This window comes from Carcharodon carcharias, chromosome 13 (assembly GCF_017639515.1).
Source record: "Carcharodon carcharias isolate sCarCar2 chromosome 13, sCarCar2.pri, whole genome shotgun sequence".
In the NCBI taxonomy this organism is placed as follows: domain Eukaryota; kingdom Metazoa; phylum Chordata; class Chondrichthyes; order Lamniformes; family Lamnidae; genus Carcharodon; species Carcharodon carcharias.
Genome location: NC_054479.1, coordinates 106,281,794 through 106,301,058, shown reverse-complemented (window position 1 = coordinate 106,301,058; position 19,265 = coordinate 106,281,794). Strand labels below are relative to the sequence as shown.

Genomic DNA, 19,265 nt, shown 5'->3' with positions numbered 1-19,265 from the left:
GCTTTGACGAGACAATAAAAATATTCCTTCTTACAATTCTTAAAAGACATATTATGCTTTCTTTAAATTTAAATTTGGATTACTTTCTTTTTACCGTTTTATTTCCTTTCCAATGGTGCATTTACACTAAGCTGTAATGTCAGTGCAAAGCAATTTCATTTTGCACCAATTTATACTGTAAATGTCGTCTGAATCACATGTCAGAGCTCAACCTAGCAATGAATGAAGTGTAGTCTCACTTCACTCCATATCAAGTCAGGCTTTGACTCTAGATTTAAACTTCAGAAGTTTAGCAAATATTGCTCCACATCCATGCTAAATTTGCTATCTAAATGCATCCTAAATCTATCTTATATGACTTTTTCTTTAAAAAAAATTATCTGATTTAATTAACTAAATTAATGTGGTTAATTTCTTACAGAAGTATTATCTAGATCTGTCCAGCTTATTGTCTCATCCTAAACAGCAACTGCAGTTTAGATCTAATTACATGCCTTCCTCAGCCTCATGGTGTGAGGGAGGAAGTAAGCATTCTATAGACAAGGAGAGAATAAAAAAGTAAATGAGCAACTGGCTCTTAGGAAACATACTCACTCCACCCATATACAAATGGCACCTCTGCTAGAGTCACACTTTTGCCACCTAAGCCACGCTTGTATGTTTAAATAATGGTAACATAAGGCCAAGGTCATTGCAGCGCATTGATTAATGTGAACAGACACCCATATTAAAGGGTTATTGATAGTGACACAGCCAATGATAATTTATTGACTCATTGTTGATATAAAGAGATATCTCGTGGCATATGTACATAGATTTATTTTAATGAACAAATTGGTACAAGCTGAATGGAAAATACAGGCAAATTAGCTCAGAGCATGTAGTTTAATTATTTGTCTGTGCAGATCTTCAGAAACAACCCAAGTAAATTAGATGAGTTTCCACAGTACTCAAATTGAATTTTTTGTAAAGAAACACTACATAGGGACAAATTAAGCAAAATAGAAATTTAATGTCAAAACAAAAACAGAATTACCTGGAAAAACTCAGCAAGTCTAGCAGCATCGGCGGAGAAGAAAAAAGTTGATGTTTCGAGTCCTCAGAAATTTAATGTCCTTTACTCACCATCCTTACAGTGGTTATCAAAACTATCTTCAGTTCTTTTAATAGATTTTTGTTGGAAAACTTCTTCATCATGCTGTGATGTTCTGGCATAATGACCAGTTGCCATTGCATCTGCCCCTAACTCAATATAAAAAATGTGTTAGTTATGCAAATGCTGCACATTCTATCTTCTCTTTAGTTAAACACAGGAATACACATTTTTTCTGATTGAATGGTTGAAGTGAGAGTCTCTACATTAAGAACCCTTTTTTTAAAAAAACAAACAATTGTCAATTTCAGTCTTGGGGAGGCGGTGGCATTGTGGTATTGTCACTGGACTAATACTCCAGAGACCCAGAGTAATCCTCTGGGGACCCAGATTCGAATCCCACCACAGCAGACGGTGAAATTTGAATTCAATAAAAATCTGGAATTAAAAGTCTGATGACAACCATGAAATCATTGTCAATTGTTGTAAAAACCCATCTGGTTCACCAATGTCCTTTAGGGAAGGAAATCTGCTGTCCTTACCTGGTCTAGCCTACATGTGACTCCAAACCCACAGGAATGTGGTTGACTCTTAAATGCCCTCTGAACAAGGGCAATTAGGGATGGGCAATAAATGCTGGCCTAGCCAGTGATGCCCCACATCCCATGAACAAATTTTTTAAAAAGTCAGGCCAACATTGAATGTGCTAGAATTTAGCTTCACTGTCCTGGATATATATATTTCATAATCCTCTGCTGAACGTGCATACATGTGGACATGTATGATGATGATGAACTCAGCAATTTCCTATGCTCTCAACCAGAAACCCCTCACCCAGCCCTCAAGATACTGACCACCCAAGTTTACATGTGAGGTGAGGCACCAGAGAGCTGGAATCACCCAGGAATCAAACCACTGCATAAATCCTCAAGAGAGGAGAATTGAAGGAGAAAAGATTGGGGAAAATAAATCTCAAAGAATAATGTTGATTAGGGCTAACATCTTATTTCTTCATGGTACCACAAGTTACTTGGGAAACAGGATCAGGCTGCAGATAACAACGAACAAGCAACTGAAACGTACCCCTACATATAACTGACAGCTGATGATAGGGTTGCATTCTTGCCATCAGGGTCCTGCTTTTATAGTCCTTATATATCTATTAGAATTGGTAGGAGGATCAAACTAAATGGAAAACTGTAACCTCCCCTATGACAACTTTCAATTTTGAAAACGTTGATATGTACCTGCAATATGACTTAAGCTATAATAGGCCTTTATAATGTTAGTAGACAGTCCCTCCACCCCTTTCCTGCTTTCTCCCCTTTCCTGTTCTCATCTCTCCCTCTCCCGTTTCCTCTCTCCGTGTCCCCCTCCCTCCCCCCTCCTAGTCCAATCATTCCCCTGCTCAATAATTTTGCCTGATCTGCCTTGGTCTTGGCTCCCAGTGTGAAACACAGGAGATTGAATTGCCACTAATAGAAGAAAAAAAAATGAAATAGCATTTGTAAAGACAAAAGCCATCACAGTTCATTCGATTACCGCACAATGGTATCCTTATTAAAGGATTAATGACATTTACAGTTAATCTCAAAAAATAACACCAGTAATGAGTAAGTACATTTTTAATGAAGGCCAAAATGAAATATTACTGTTTCTACAGTTCCAAAATACAGGGTGTAAGAAGTGTATAAAACCTAGTATTTTACAGCGCTTTTTTGGACTAAATTATTGACAAATCTTAGGCATTTTAGACATTTTGATCCAAAGCATAAAATGTCATATTTTCAAGCATCTAGTGAATAAATGCACTTACCTAGCATTTCCACAGCAAAGTGCAACAGATATTTAAATTTAATATTTTTATTGCACATGATATCAGGGTTTGGAGTCCTTCCCATTTCATACTCCTTTACAAAATTACTAAAAAAGAACAGACAAAACAATGCATTTTAGTTCAATCATGTTCGGGCAATGTGCCTTCCTAATGTGAAATCTTACACCACAGCATCATCTTAAAATTTAATTACTAAGGTTAGTGAGAGCTTTAAGGCACCTTCTGAATTGCATGACTACATTGATTATGGCAAGCTACACTGCAACAGAATTTTCTCAGCTCATCTCTTCTGTAACCTGAGAAGGAAGGCATGATGAAGGAGGTGAGAAAGTGGAGTCCCACAAGGGTCAGCGCTGGGGTCACTGTTGTTCACGATTTATATTAACGATTTAGACTTTGGAAACAAAAACACAATTTCTACATTTGCCAATGATACCAAATGGAGGGGAAGATAGTTAACACTGAGGAGGACTGGTAGCAAATTATAAGATATTAATAAACTTGAAGACTGGGCATACATAATTGGCAAATTAATTTCAACAACAATAATTGTGAGGTATCCTATTTGGTGAGAAAAGTAAAGTCTCACATTACTCGGAAAATAAGAATCTAAATTGTGTCGAGCAGCAAAGGAATCTAGGCACACAAAGTTGCAATGCAGGTCCATAACAAAAGCAAACCAAGCACCAGGGTTTATTTCTAGAGGGACAAATTGAAAAGTGCAAAGTTTTGCTAAGCTTGTATTAAACCTTGATCAGACCAGAGTTCTGGTCACCATATTACAAGATTGATATGGAGGCACCAGAAAAGGAGTAAAACAATTTACAAGGGTGAGGTTATACCTATCAGGAAAGGGTGAAGAGGCTGGGTCTCTTTTCTCTCAAAAAGTGAAAGCTGAGAGTGACCTAACAGTGTTCTTTTTTATCACTCATTCAGGGGTGTGGGTGTCGCTGGCTAGGCCAGCATTTATTGCCCACCCCCAATTGCCCTATAGAAGGTGGTGATGAGCTGCCTTCTTGGATGACTATAATCCATGTGGTGTAGGTACACCCACTGTGCTGTTAGGAAGGGAGCTCCAGGATTTTTACACAGCGACAGTGAAGGAATGGTGATTGATTGCCGTTTCATTTCCAGTGCCTAGGTCGATGTCAGGTGGTCTGTCTGTTCATATTCCTTTCTTGTGACTTTATGGCGGTTTGTTACAACTGAGTGGCTTGCTAGGCCATTTCAGAAGGCATTTAAGAGTCAACCACATTGCTGTGGGCTTGAAGTCACATATAGGCCAGATCAGGATGACCAAGCAAAGGCAATTTATTTCTAAGTCAGGATGGTGAGTGGCTTGGAGGGGAACTTCCAGGTAGCAGTGTTCCCATCTGTCTGCTGCCCGTGTCCTTCTAGGTGGTGGTGGTCATGAGTTTGGAAGGTATTGTCCAAGGAACCTTGGTGAGTTCCTGCAGTGCATCTTGCAGATGGTACACACTGCTGTCACTGTGCATTAGTGGTGAAGGGAGTGAGTTTGTGGATGGAGTGCCAATCAAGTGGGCTGTTTTGTCCTGGATGGTGTCAAGCTTCTTGAATGTTGAATGAGCTGCACTCATCCAGGCAAGTGGAGGGGTATTCCATCACTTGTGCCTTGAAGATGGCGGACAGTCTTTGGGGAGTCAGGTGTGTTACTCGCCGCAGGATTCCTAGCTTCCGACCTGCTCTTTATATTTATACAGCTTGTCCAGTTCAGTTTCTGGTGGGGGATTCAGCGATGGTAATGCCATTGAATGTCAAGGAGCAATGGTTAGATTCTCTCTTTTTGGAGATGGTCATTGCCTGGCGCGAATGTTACTTTCCACTTGTCAACCCAAACCTGGATATTGTCCAGGTCTTGCTGTATTTGGACATGGATTGCCCCCTGGAAGTCCTCAGGTAAGGATTGCACAGCAACTGCACAGGAAGTTCAAACTTCTGTAGGGCAATTGCCATGCACTGGGAACCATGTGAAACTCGAACTTAAATTGCAAACTTCAGATGGTTCCAACAGTCTTACAGGAATAGTTACTCAGGAAAAGTTAGAAGAATTAAAACCACTTCTAACTCCAGGTAACTATAGTACTGACCCACCACCAACACCCCAATGGACCCCCCCAACTACACCTGATTGTTCCCCCACCCCCAAGTGCCCCTCCCTGCCCCAACCGACTGCCTCCCACCCACAGACTGCCCCTCCACAACTTCCCCGACTTCCCCGCACTCCCAACTACACTCCCCACGTCCCTGAATACCCATCCCATCGTACCTGACTCTCCCCATTGACCAGACCCCTCATGACCTCCTCCCCGCTGATCATCCAACCCACCCCTGATTATCTGAATGCCCCAACTGACCACCTGAGCCCCTCCTATAAACAACCCCTCTACTGACCACACCCCCAATGACTACTCATCCCACTGACCACCCCCTACTGAGCACCCGACCTCCCCACACTGACCACACCTCAGCCCCTCACCACCCAAATCCCCCATCTCCCCCCGACTAGCCATGCCCCAAACCCTGACCATCTGGCTAGTGCCATTAAAAAAAGGGGAGTGTCTTCCTTACCTTAGACCCAGCTGTCCTCAGGATGAGGCCTCGGGAACCCGCTGCACCGCAGCGCTCAGCTTTCTCACCCAGCCTGAGTCAGAAGGTCTGGTGAGAAAGGTGCAGCTGTGTTTCAGGGTAAGTAACTAGAAGAGGAGTGGCAATCCAATTGTGATTGCCATTCCATGGAAGTTATGACACTATAATTCAAAAGTAATTACCTGTACCTGACCCTTAACAGTTGCATTTAATACTGAAAGCATCCTTTTTAATTAATGCAGTCAATTCAAAGTATCACATATCCATATACCTTTATACATTTTCCTTTCCAGTCCCCTTCTGGAATTATACTGTAACTTGGAAAGACTGTGAGAAACAGTGTGATAGCAACTAAAGCAGTGAACTCTGAAAAATACACTTAGGAGCACAGGAAGAGGAGCAGGCCATTTAGCACCTCGAGCTTGCTTCGCCATTCCATAAGGCTTTGGCTGATCTGAGACCGAATGCCATACACCCCGCTTATATTTCTTAATGCATAGTGGTATTGTCGCTGGGCTAGTAATCTAGAGACCCAGGGTAATGCTCTAATGTTCGAATCCTGCCATGGCAAATGGTGGAATTAGAATTCAATACAATTCTGGAATTAAAAGTCTAATGGTGACCATGGAACCATTGTCAATTGTTGTAAAAACCCATCTGGTTCACTAATGTCCTTTAGGGAAGGAAATCTGTCATCCTTACCTGGTCTGGCCTATATGGGACTTCAGACCTACAGCAAAATGTCATCTGAAATGGCCTGACAAGCCACTCAGTTATAACAAACCGCTACAAAGTCACAAAAAAGGAACGAAAACGTACAGACCCACCCAGCATCGACCTAAGCACCGGAAACGACAACGGCAATCGATCGCCATTCTTTCACTGTCGCTGGGTCAAAATCCTGGAACTCCCTTCCTAACAGCAGTGTGGGTGTACCTATGCCACAGAGACTGCAGCGGTTCAAGAAGGCAGCTCACCACCATCTTCTCAAGGGCAACTAGGGATGGGCAATAAATGCAGGCCTAGCCAGCGAAGACTACATCATTTGAATGAATAAAAAATACCCCTTGGAATTCATGTATCGTTCTAGTAAATCTATGCTGCACTCATCCTGCCTGAGATGTGGTGCTCAGAACTAAACACCGCATTCCAGGTGTGATCTATCCAGGTCTTTACATAACTGCAGTGACTTCTACCCCCATGTTTTCTAGTCTGTGCCAACGTTCCATTAACCTATTTGATTTTTTTTGCATTTGTTTGTGCCATTTTAGCAATGTATGTACATGCACACCCAAGTCTTCTGGCTTCCCACCATTTATAAAATATTTTGATCTATCTATTTTAGCTCTGAAGTGGATGACCTCACACATTATTACTTTGTTAATTTGTACTACTGTTACAAATGACTATGTCAGCTGATTTAATAAGATCAATAAAGCCTAATTTGCTTCTCCGCACCATAGAAAACAATATCCTAGCCAGCAAAGTTTCCACATCAGCAATCATTCCTCAACAAAGAATATACCAGCAAGCACGTGTTCTAGGGCACTTGCTTCTGGTGGTTGGGACTGCTGCTGGGAAGTGCTGAGCAAGGTTCAGGGGTATTTACCAAACACTTTTTCTTCCATCTCTCATTTTGTTCAAAATCATTTTGTTCTGACAATAGCTAACATATGGAATTGCATCCAATCAATCTAAAGCATACAGCAACAGGAACAGCACACTGCAACACCATAAGCAGCAAAATAAATAAGAGGAAATTTGTTAATCCCAGTGCAGAGCAACACTCAAAACTGTACAGGTACAGGGAAGGATTGTGAATTTACCATATAAAAAGAAACTATCATAAAGTTAGACAGATAAAATAACTTCTTCAAATCATAGAAATCATTAGTTTCCAAATATCTCCATACTAAATGTTTCACCATTCAGTTTGCATCCTGCTTATCTCTGATTATAATTATTATTTTTGTAGCTTTTATTAACCTGAAATATTAGCTGTAAGCAACTTTTTGTGCTAAGTTGTCTTTCTTGCAATACAAAGCCTATGTAAATTGACAATCATCACGTTCTCCCCTACAAGTTAATACTATACTAGATGTTTTATATGCCTTGATGTGTTCAGGTTTTAACTGGAACTTTCCTTAGGCTCATTTTGTAAAAACGCCACCACCCAACTCTAGCAAGTCATACAGAAATTAACAAAAAAACCTTCAAAGTAGTTAATTACACATGGATTTCTTAAAGGCAAAGACAAATTTGAACATTTTTATCTTACCTAAAGACCTCGTGCCAATATTCTTTCACATAGGAAATCTGATGAAAAGGGATGTCGAGCATCTTACAGACTCGATACGCATCTTCATAGTCCTGATTACTTGTGCAAGCACCATGCTCATCTAGCAAGTCCCAGTTTTTCATAAAGACACCTGTCACTTGGTAGCCTAGTGAAAACAGTTTAGATTCTTCTTTTAATATTGTATTACTTGAAAAGCGTATGCCTTCAAAATCAACTATGATTTTAAATGCAGGAAGTAAAGAGGTTATTCCAGGAAAGCAATTAATTTTCTTCAGCTGAAAATTTCCAGGCAATAATGTTCAATGAGATTATGTTATGGAGTTGGAAACATTAAACATCAAGATTTGAGAAGATGCTAATAGAGTATAAACAATAGATTTCTGTAAAATCAGGCCTGTAGTTTATAAATGACTTTTCTTGATGACAAGTGTTTTGCACCTATTTTACAGAGATCATATCATCGATTTTCTCAGACAAGGCAGAAGTCACAGCCAAATCTGATATGTTGTGTTGTACACAGTACATTATATACACAGAGATTTTTATGTTGGAAAGAAAATTGACCAAAATACAGTCAAAGAAACATGCTTCCCATGCAAAAACACTCAGCTAATCACTAGATATGTTCATTCAGCTTCAGGGGGAGTCACAACTTTCATTCTTTTAAACTGTTGTACAGTTTAAAGGTATTTAGAATCCAGTTTTGTCCTTTATAATCTAATAGGTTAGGCAATACACTCATCTGTATGTGGGGCCAAGGAGTGGTGTTTCAGGAAACATGACACCGGTTACCAAGTTCTGGAATGGCTGACTGGCGCAGTGCCTGATCCGTAATGGAAACTAAATGTGACAGCTATACCTCATCCACAGGGCATGGATCAAATGTACGATTCGGCATACAAGCTCAAAAATGACAGTAATGCTGGAATAAATTTGCTGTCCAATCTCAGAAAGGTATTTTACCATTGATTAATCATTGCTCTGCCTGAATTTAAACAGATGATCCCAGTATTTTCATACAACTCACTTTACTGGTCTAGTCCATTTAAATGCATTGTTATAATGTTTCGCACAAATATACATATTGAATACAACAGAGAACTATAGTGGTTAGTTAGAATAGAAAGAGTTGGGAGAGAAAGCTGAAATCATCATTACACAATGCAATAGTTTGCCAGTTATAAAAGACTGAAAATCTCAGCCAATATTTGTTTTATTTAACCTTTTCAAAGCCTTTTACTTTGTGACAATGCTTTGTACCCATTTTAGAGAGATCACATCATTGACTTTCTCAGAACAAGGGAAAAGTCATAGCCAAATCTGATGTGTTTTGTTGGTCCACAGTACATTATATACACAGATTTTTGTGTCGGGGAGAAAAATAACCAGAGTGATTCAGATTTGAGTGCTTTACTAGTTTCACAAACAGTTAATGACTAATAGCTCTCCAGCTAAATACCCTGTTGATTATGTGGTAAAACAACTAGGCCTTGTGGCAGAGAATATAACTTTCTATTCAGTGCACACTGTTCAACAATGTATTTCAAGAGAGGTAACAAACTTGACAAATAATCACAAAAATTAGCACCTTTGGGCACATTCAGCTTCAAGTTCTACAGGGATGTAGACAAAGGACAGAAGATAGAATTTCTCCTTCTTCCAAAGCAGTTCTCTTGATGTCAGATAGATACACACAGATAGCTTCTGGAAACAAACTGTTACCAGTTTGAAGCTGCATTCACAGAAATTTTAAAGTAAGCCAGATGCCATGATAGCCAGGAGTTATTTTATAACCTTATTAGATTACATGTACATTTTAAAGTTTGAAAATGTTACTAAGATCACACATCTTCAAAAGGAGCAGAGAGAGAAGTCTGAGACCAATGTAATCTGAAACACTGAGCCATTCAGGTCATAAAACCATAATGGGATTATGTACAGGCCTCCGAACAGTAGTCAGGATGTGGGGCACAAGATACACCAGGAGATAGAAAAGGTGTGTAAGAAAGGCAAGGTTACAGTGATCATGGGGGATTTCAATATGCAGGTAGACTGGGAAAATCAGGTTGGTAGTGGATCTCAAGAAAAGGAATTTGGGGAATGTCTACGAGATGGCTTTTTGGAGCAGCTTGTGGTGGAGCCCACTAGGGAACAGGCAATTCTAGATTAAGTGATGTGTAATGAGGCAGATTTGATAAGGGAGATTAAGGTGAAGGAACCCTTAGGAGGAAGTGACCATAATATGATAGAATTTACCCTGCAATTTGAGAAGAAAAAGCTGGAATCAGATGTAACAGTATTACATTTGAATAAAGGCAACTACAGAGGCATGAGGAATGAGCTGGCCAGAGTTGACTGGGAGATGAGCCCAGCAGGAAAGACAGTGGAACAGCAATGGCAGGAGTTTCTGGGAGTAATTTGGGAGATACAGCAAAAATTCATCCCTAGGAAGAAGAAGCATACTAAAGGGAGGACGAGGCAACCATGGCTGACAAGGGGAGTCAGGGACAGCATAAAAGCTAAAGAGAAAGCATACAATGCAGCGAAGAGCAGTGGGAAACCAGGGGATTGGGAAGCCTACAAGGACCAACAGAGGACAACTAAAAAAGAAATAAGGAGGGAGAAGATTAAATATGAGGGTAAACGAGCAGTAATATAAAAGAAGATTGCAAGAGTTCACATAAACGGTAAGAGAGAGGCAAAAGTGGCCATTGGGCCGCTGGAAAATGATGCTGGAGAAGTAGTAGCGGGGAACAAAGAAATGGCGGAGGAACTGAATAGGTACTTTGCGTCAGTCTTCACGGTGGAAGATACGAGTAACATCCTCAAAGTTCAAGAGAGTCGGGGGGGGGGGGGGGGCGGCGGCGGCGGTGGGCAGAGGTGAGTATGGTGGCCATTACCAAGGAGGAGGCGCTAGGAAAACTGAAAGGTCTGAAGGTGGACAAATCACCTGGACCAGATGGATTACACCCCAGAGTTCTGAAGGAGATAGCTGAAGAGATAGTGGAGGCGTTAGTGGTGATCTTTCAGGAATCACTGGAGTCAGGGAGGGTCCCAGAGGACTGGGAAATCGCTAATGTAACCCCCCTGTTTAGGAAGGGAGTGAGGCAAAAGACGGGAAATTACAGGCCGATTAGCCAGACCTCGGTTGTTGGTAAGATTTGAGAGTCCATTATTAAGGATGAGATTTCAGAATACTTGGAAGTGCATGGTAAAAGGGCAAAGTCAGCATAGTTTCATCAAGGGGAGGTCATGCCTGATAAATCTGTTAGAATTCTTTGAGGAGGTAATGAGTATGTTAGACAAGGAGAGCCAATGAATGTTATCTACTTGGACTTCCAGAAGGCCTTTGACAAGGTGCCGCACAGGAGGCTGCTCAGTAAGATAAGAGCCCATGATGTTAGAGACAAGGTATTAGCATGGATAGAAGATTGGCTGTCTGGCAGGAGGCAGAGAGTGGGGATAAAGGGGTCCTTCTCAGGATGGCAGCCGGTGACTAGTGGAGTTCCGCAGGGGTCAGTGTTGGGACCACAACTTTTCACTTTATACATTAATGATCTAGATGAAGGAACAGAAGGCATCCTCACTAAGTTTGCAAATGATACAAAGATAGGTGGAGGGACAGGTAGTATTGAGGAGGCGGGGAGGCTGCAGAAGGATTTGGACAGGTTAAGAGAATGGGCAGAGAAGTGGCAGATGGAATACAACGTGGGCAAGTGTGAGGTCATGCACTTTGGTAGGAAGAATAGAGGCGTAGACTATTTTTTAAATGGGGAGAGAATTCAGAAATCTGGAGTGCAGAGGGACTTGGGAGTCCTAGTCCAGGATTCTCTTAAGGTTAACTTGCAGGTTGAGTTAGGAAGGCAAATGCAATGTTGGCATTTATTTTGAAAGGACTAGAATATAAAAGCAGGGATGGGCTGCTGAGGCTTTATAAGGCTCTGGTCAGACCACATTTAGAATATTGTGAGCAATTTTGGGCCCCGTATCTCAGGTAGGATGTGCTGGCCCTGGAGAGGGTCCAGAGGAGGTTCACGAGAACGATCCCAGGAATGAAAGGCTTAACATATGAGGAAGATTTGAGGACTCTGCGTCTATACTCGATGGAGTTTAGAAGGATGAGGGGGGGGGATCTGATTGAAACTTACAGAATACTGAAAGTCCTGGATAGAGTGGACGTGGGGAAGATGTTTCCATTAGTAGGAGAGACTAGGACCCGAGGGCACAGCCTCAGAGTAAAGCGAAGACCTTTTAGAACAGAGATGAGGAGAAACTTCTTTAGTCAAAGAGTGGTGAATCTATGGAATTCATTGCCACAGAAGGCAGGTTGAGGCCAGGTCATTGAGTGTATTTAAAACCAAGATAGATAGGTCCTTGATTGGTAAGGGGATCAAAGGTTACAGGGAGAAGGCGGGAGAATGGGGTTGAGAAACTTATCAGCCATGATTGAATGGCGGAGCAGATACGATGCTCCTTTGTCTTATGGTCTTATAAAAGATCGACTATTTAGTAACACAATGCTATAGGTGACTGGAAATGAGATCAAGAACAAAATACAGCAAATACAACATATAAAATTCTCCATACGAGCTTATGTAAAAATATAGATAAGCAAGGTCCCCCCCTTCAAAGACATACATCAAACATTGTTTTTGACACATTTGATCCTGTAAGGGCATGAACATCAGGATGGGGTAAATGAAAAATGATTTGTCAACATGCAGTGAGTCTCAGCCATGCTGAAGTTTGGTGTGACAAATAATAAAGTGCCCTCCACACTTTCTTAATGCTGTAGCTTAACCTCAAAAGATTATGGTGATGCTTCCATTTCCCACACCAATTATCCTTCTGATCTCTATCAACAATAATGATAATTTAGTGTAAACTGGTGTGCACTATTGGGCCATAAGCTTGTGCTTAATGACAGTTAGATTAATACTGTCAGTCAACTACTTAAGAAAAGTACGAAGGAGACAGTATTCCATCAAGCTGAACAGGACAAAACCCATGCCATGGTCTGAAAAAATACAATAAGCTTACAAGCTGAGGCAGACTTTCATTCTACCAAATTCAGAGGGCCTTAAAACTGCATTAAATAAGTGACAATGTACAGTCAATTCTAGTTGCCTGATCCTTTGGGGAAGGAAACCTGCTATCCTTACCCCTGTCTGGTCCATAACTGATTTCAGGCCCACACATGGCTGACTCCTATCTTCTGAAGTAACCAAGAAAGTTGTATCAAACTGCTACAAACAGTAGTACATGGATCGCAGCAGTTCAAGAAGGCTGTCAATCACCTTCTTAGGGCAACTAGGGTTGGATAATGGTGCCAGAATTTCCAGTGATGTCCACATTCCAAGAATTAATTGAAAAAAATGTTTGCATGTGCTCTTAAATCAAACTTGATAATACTGCAGTCAGTGACACATGTTCAAATGTTTACTGACACAATAAATCCAAAATACTTGCAAGACCATGTTTAGCAATAATAAAAGCAATTCTACATCAAACAAAATAACTTTCCTCTTCAAATATGAAAAGCCTTTACATGAAGTAAGCACACAGTACTGTGTAGCAAAAACACATCCACCACTTCTGGCAATTTGAAACAAAATCTGAAATTAGTGAATATATACAGGAGGCTCATCTCTTCAGAAAGAGGAAAAAGTAGGTTCAATTTCTGGGTGCAATTTTAGCAGAACTCAGTTTGAAATGCCTTTCATTGCTGCAGTATCATAAAATTTTACACTTGGAATTCCACCTGTAAAGTTAACCTTCTGTTTTCCTTACAGATGTTGATGGACCTGCTGTGCATTTCTAAGATCTCCTGTTCAGATTCAACTAGAGATATGCTTTATAATTTGCCCAGTGTTTGCCTTTATCTAAACTTTCTTCCGTGCCATTCGATGTTAACAGTTATGTAGTTTGTCATAGATCACTTCACATGTCCCACTGCTGTTATGCTCATAGCCTACTCCAATGCTATGTGTTACCACCCCAAAACACACATGCCCTTTCCTTTCCCCTTCTCTTCAGCATTTTAAACTGGCAGTCTGACATTTCAACCCATTTGTCACTTTATTTGTGCTTCACAAGAAAATTTGGCTTTTGGGGATTTCCAGCGTCAAGAAATCAGATCAGTTGGACAGCTGTACTGGAGGCTGTCAACACTGACTGACTAACTGGAAAGTGGTACCCAATCAGATTGGTGGAGACCAGGACTGGAGGCTGTCAGGACAAATCAATCATTACTTTGTGCCTGCACTAACTTGAGGTAATATAGTAAGATCGTTTTCAAGAGTCAATTACTGGTGTGTTCACTTGGTGCTTGTCTCCAGGCTTATATAAAAACAAATACATTGCTGGAATACAGGTTTTAAAGACTTTTCATTTTCCTCAAAGCAACTTTCTGGGGTATGCCTTGTTGTTGTCTTATATCAAGGTTTATTTTTCTTCATACTAGTTACAGGCACTATTTCATTTGATAGTGAGGATGTATGTACCTTCTTGCAAATAGATTGACTGGTTTTGAGTATTCCTGTCCCTGCATTTGCAGAATTCCCAGGGTTTGGAAATAAAAATTGGAAGAGGGATTGGAATTTTTTAAAAAATTACGCAATGATTTGTATATTTAAGGATTTACTGCTCTATACTATTGTGTTGAGAAGTGTAGAACTTCTGGTGAATTGTAGTGCACAATTATATTCTGAACTTTGAAAACTGCTTTCACTTTGTTTAATTTTGCACTTCTGACTCAAGATAATGCACAAACAATATTGAAGGAAACAACACTTGCGGTAACGGAACAAAGTCTGCAGTATCCACTTTAGAGTGGTCAACATTAGGGCAGGAAAATGTGAGGAGTAATATAAATAAAATTAGAATATGCTAATGGAGGCATTAAAACAGTAAAAAAGAGTTTCACACAAATCATTAAGCATTCATCCACTGTTTCCACCAATGCAATTTATAACCTGATGGTACAGATGTTTGAAACACACAAAAGGCAGGTTATCCTCTGAAGGAGAAAAGTAGGGGTTAATATTTCAGTGTGTACATTATCAAAACGTGGTTCCAAAGCTTTGTTTTGATAATATTAACCTACCTTTAACCACCTGAAATTACTACAAAATAAATATATGGTACAGGGTATGGGATAGTGACAGATGTACAGTTGGTTGGTGTTATTTTAGGTGCTCTAAAAGGGTTTCACTTCACAAAATTGCTTCCCTGGAAAGTACTGAAGATCAGAAGGACCTTGGTGTGCATATCCACAGATCCCTGAAGGTAGCAGGGTAAATAGATAAGGTGGTTAAGAAGGCATATGGGATACTTGCCTTTATTAGCTGCGGCATAGAATACAAGAGCAGGGAGATTATGCTGGAACTGTATAAAATTCTGGTTGGGCCACAACTGGAGTGCTGCATGTAGTTTTGGTCACCACATTATAGGAAGGATGTGTTTGTACTGGAGAGGGTGCAGAGGAGATTTACCAGGATGCTGCTTGGGCTGGAGGATCTGAGCTATGAGGAAAGATTGGATAGGCTGGGGTTATTTTCCTTGGAGCAGCAAAGGTTGAGAGGGGACCTGATAGAAGCGTATAAGATTATGAGGGGCAGAGATAAGGTAGATAGGAAGGCACTTTTTCCATTAGAAGAGGGTTCAATAACCAGGAGACATAGGTTTAAGGTAAGAGGTAGAAGGCTAAGAGGGGAGTTAGGAGAAATTTTTTCACCCAGCGGGTGGTGGGACACTGGAACTCACTGCCTAAAAGGGTGGTTGAGTCAGAAACTCTCATAACATTTAAAAAGAATTTAGATGTTCACTTGCATTGTCATAGTCTCCAGGGCTATGGGCCAAGCACTGGAAAGTGGGATTAGTGTTGTCAGATCTTTGTTGACAGGCGCAGACACGATGGGCCAAATGGCCTCCTTCTGTGCTGTAAACGTCAATGAGTCTAAAACAATTTGAAAAATCTGAGGTTGGGTTCACAGAGAGAGGAATTTAATGCTACAGTTGTATTGAAGTCCACGCAACTACATTTATTTTTACATTTAAATTATTCTGAATCTTACCTAGATAAATATTTTTTATCTGTTAAAGGAATATAAAAGTCTACATAATGCAATAAAATGTACCAAAGTGTCTGACGAGCAACACATTCTCAAATCCCACCTCAAAACTCACACCCACCATTTTTTTTCATTTCCACACTGCTGAAAATGATGTTTGTGTGTACTTTATGTTTTCTCCTTCAATAAAAATAATCGCACGTTGGGTATGCCTGCAGCCCAAATTCACTTCTGCCTGTATTTTGAGGAACTTTCAGTCTTAAATTCTCATCTTTACATCATAAGGTCAGGGTTTTCTTCAAATTGTCAGCTTTTTTGGGGGTTGTTGGACATCTTTTGAGAGTTTTCAGGGTTGGCTATCATGCTGAAGGCAGTCACTCATTTGGGATGTTGCCTCATAATATTGAGGTAATGCCACAGAGACACCAACAGCCCTGCAGTGCCTCAACCTGTATTTCCAGTATTTTCTGTTTTATTTCAGATTTCTAGCTTTTACTGGAGTTTTTTCTCTTTTTATTCAGCCAGATTAAATTGGCTGCAAACAAATCTGAATTTGGAGCACCGCTATCAATCCATCCCGCTAATAACCTGGCCACATATTTTATACCTATCAACCACATTTTATATCTACTATTAGTGCATTGTTATCTGACTAGGAGAATTAAACCAGGATGTGCACTGTGTTCTGCAGCATTAGGTAGTTCTAACATAATTAATCAAGTATTAATGGTAGGTGCTTAGCACTACTACCATTAATATTATTCTCCAATATAAAGATTGCATTGTCTCAATTCTTGACAACAAAGAGGTCTCAACTTTTAGCAGGCTCCTGAGACGTATAGAAAACAAACACCTCCTTGTACAGGTCTTCCAACAAACGGAGTGTGAGAAGAAATTTATACCTATATTCAAGAAGGGAGATCAAATATAGCCAAGGAAATATAAATCAATCAGCTTAATGACAGGAAAAATTATGGAATCCTTTCTAAAGGGAAAAAAAAAACACAGAACCACCTAGAAACCAAAATATACAATGATGAATTATATTTAAAAGGGAAAATGTCTTAAACATATTAAAAGGGAAAATCTTGCCTGATCAACCTAATTGTATTGTTTTCAGTGTAAGAGAAAGAGCAGACTAGGGTAATACAATAGATGCAATTTATGAAGATTTCCAGAAGGCCTTTAATAAGGTGCCGCATTATAGACTAATATATAAGTTCAGAGCATGAAGATGCAGAGGACAAATGGCAAAATAGATAGTTAGCTGGCTAAGGCAGAACGCAAAGAGTAGGGATAAAGTGTGGCAAAAGTTCAAAAGCAAGGTCTGTTATGAAATCCGAACTTTAAAGCGAAGGCTGGGAACTCCAAGTCCCGACTAGAGTTTCATTCACACGCGGACCGGGTTTGGGCTGCACATGTGCAGCAGAGTGTTTTGATGTTCTCGGGGTGCCTACGTGAAAAATAGGAAACATAAAAGGCACAAAAACCCCAATCATGTGACCAGGAGCAGGGCACTGTAATCAGAAAGAGTCCTAAACAGGGGACAGGGAAAGGTCCCAGTTAAGAAGAAAGAGGAGCAGAGAATGAGGAGCAGTTGGCAGACTTTAAGTGGTGAGGGCTCAGGAGATGCCCTGGGATCAAAGAGGGCTCAGGAGAAGACCTGGCAATAGAAGGGGGCAGCAGAAGGTTGGTGACTCCATGCTGCGGGTTGTTGGGGCAACATCTCCCTTTGGAGCAGTTAGTATTCTGCTTGGCATAGCTGAAAAGTTAAAGTTGTGCTTTTAAATTGCTGCTTGAGTGCATACTCGGGAATCTGGGGGAAGGAATCTCAGGAGACAAGATTGAAACTCAGTGAGGTGGGCCATTGTTGACACCGTCTGAGTTGAAGTGAATTTGAGAGAATTCCAAGGCAAGATCTTCAAAGCTGAAGACTGGAATCCCTCGTGAGAGGGACAGGGTTCGAATGTGATTGGTTGACTCAGTGTTTATGGATGTCTGGGTGGATGGTTGAGGAATCCATGCAATCTTAGTCGCATCTGCCATTTATTGTGCAGTATGTTGTGTTTGACCACAGTTTGCCTGTTAATTCACATGTACTTCATATTAACCCTGAATATTAGATTAAAAGATAGAAATTATAAATTGTTTTATCTTTCTGACCTTGTGTAGTAAAGTTTATTTTTGTTTGCTCAAAACCCGTGGAATCTTGTGGCTTTATTCACTTGATAAGTGTCTTAAATCTTAAACTTTGTCTATTTTAAGCAAAAAGTTACCGGTCCTTAACTGGATCGTACCAAAAACTTGGGGGTCTGGTCCAGGATCAAACCTGTCCCACAAGGAACTGCACCAGATCCACTGCTGTTCACAATTTCTATTAATGATTTAGACGTTGGAAACAATTTCTATATTTGTTGATGAAAAGTTGAGGAGCAGTGGGAAATTAATACTATGGAATGCTCCAAATTACACAAAGACATTAATAAACTTGCAGAATGCACATATATTTAGCAAATTAACTTCAACAAAAATAAGTGTGAAATATTACATTTTGGTTAAAAAGAGATCACATTATTTGGGAAATAAGAATCTAAAGGAGATAAAGGAGCAGGGGGATCTGAGAGTACAAATATGTAAATCACTAGAAGTAACAAAGCAGGTCAATAAAGCACATAAGAAGTAGAGGTTATTTCTAGAGGGATAGAATTGAAAAGTAAAGAAGTTTTACTAAACTTGTATTGAACCTTGGTTTGACCTCACTTGTTGTACAGTTGTGGTTGGCCTGTTATAAAAAGCATATTGAGGCACTGGAGAGAATGCAAAGAAGATTTACAAGTATGAAACTAGAATGTGAAGTTATACCTACCAGCAAATGATGAGCAGGCATGGTCTCTTTTCCTCTGAAAAGAAAAGGCTACCGGGTGACCTAACTTTAAGAATATAAAGGGTTTTCATAGAGTAGACATGCAAAGTCTTTCCACTTGTGGTGAAGAGCAACATTGGAGGTCATCAATGCAAGATAAAGTCACCAAGAAATAAAATAGGGAATTCAGAAGAAACTTCTTCACCAAAAGAATAGAGAGAAAGTAGAATTCACTATCACAGGGAGTGGTTGAGGTAAATTATACAGATATGCATTTAAGGGAAGACTAGATAAGTATATGAGGAAGAAATGAATAGAAAGCTATGCTGATAGAATCAGATAAAGAAAGAAAGGAGTTGGCTCCAGTGGAACACAAAAGGAATTGACTGGCTGGGTCAAAGGGCCTGATTGTGTGTGATTCTGTGCAAGTCTCTGTTTAGTACCTGAAGCTTTGTTTGAAATACATATTTCCAGAATTTCCGAAAATACACATG

General features: G+C 40.2%; 1 protein-coding gene across 7 annotated transcripts in view; it reads right to left on the bottom strand.

The window, feature by feature from the left end:
* The window catches only part of trmu (tRNA 5-methylaminomethyl-2-thiouridylate methyltransferase), a 40,757-nt gene that overhangs the window by 13,168 nt on the left and 8,324 nt on the right, over positions 1 to 19,265 (bottom strand). For 4 of the 7 annotated variants that reach the window (XM_041202144.1, XM_041202147.1, XM_041202142.1 and 1 more), the window contains exons 2-4: positions 7,816 to 7,981; positions 2,910 to 3,016; positions 1,126 to 1,242 (exon numbers count right to left, since the gene is read on the bottom strand). In XM_041202144.1, coding sequence (XP_041058078.1) covers positions 1,126 to 1,242; positions 2,910 to 3,016; positions 7,816 to 7,958 — 367 coding nt within the window. In that variant the 5' untranslated portion in view covers positions 7,959 to 7,981. Of the gene's footprint in view, positions 1 to 1,125; positions 1,243 to 2,909; positions 3,017 to 5,519; positions 5,607 to 7,815; positions 7,982 to 9,424; positions 9,550 to 15,666; positions 15,717 to 19,265 lie in introns of those variants that run through there. The other 3 variants (XM_041202146.1, XM_041202145.1, XM_041202148.1) reach the window with 3 other exon arrangements.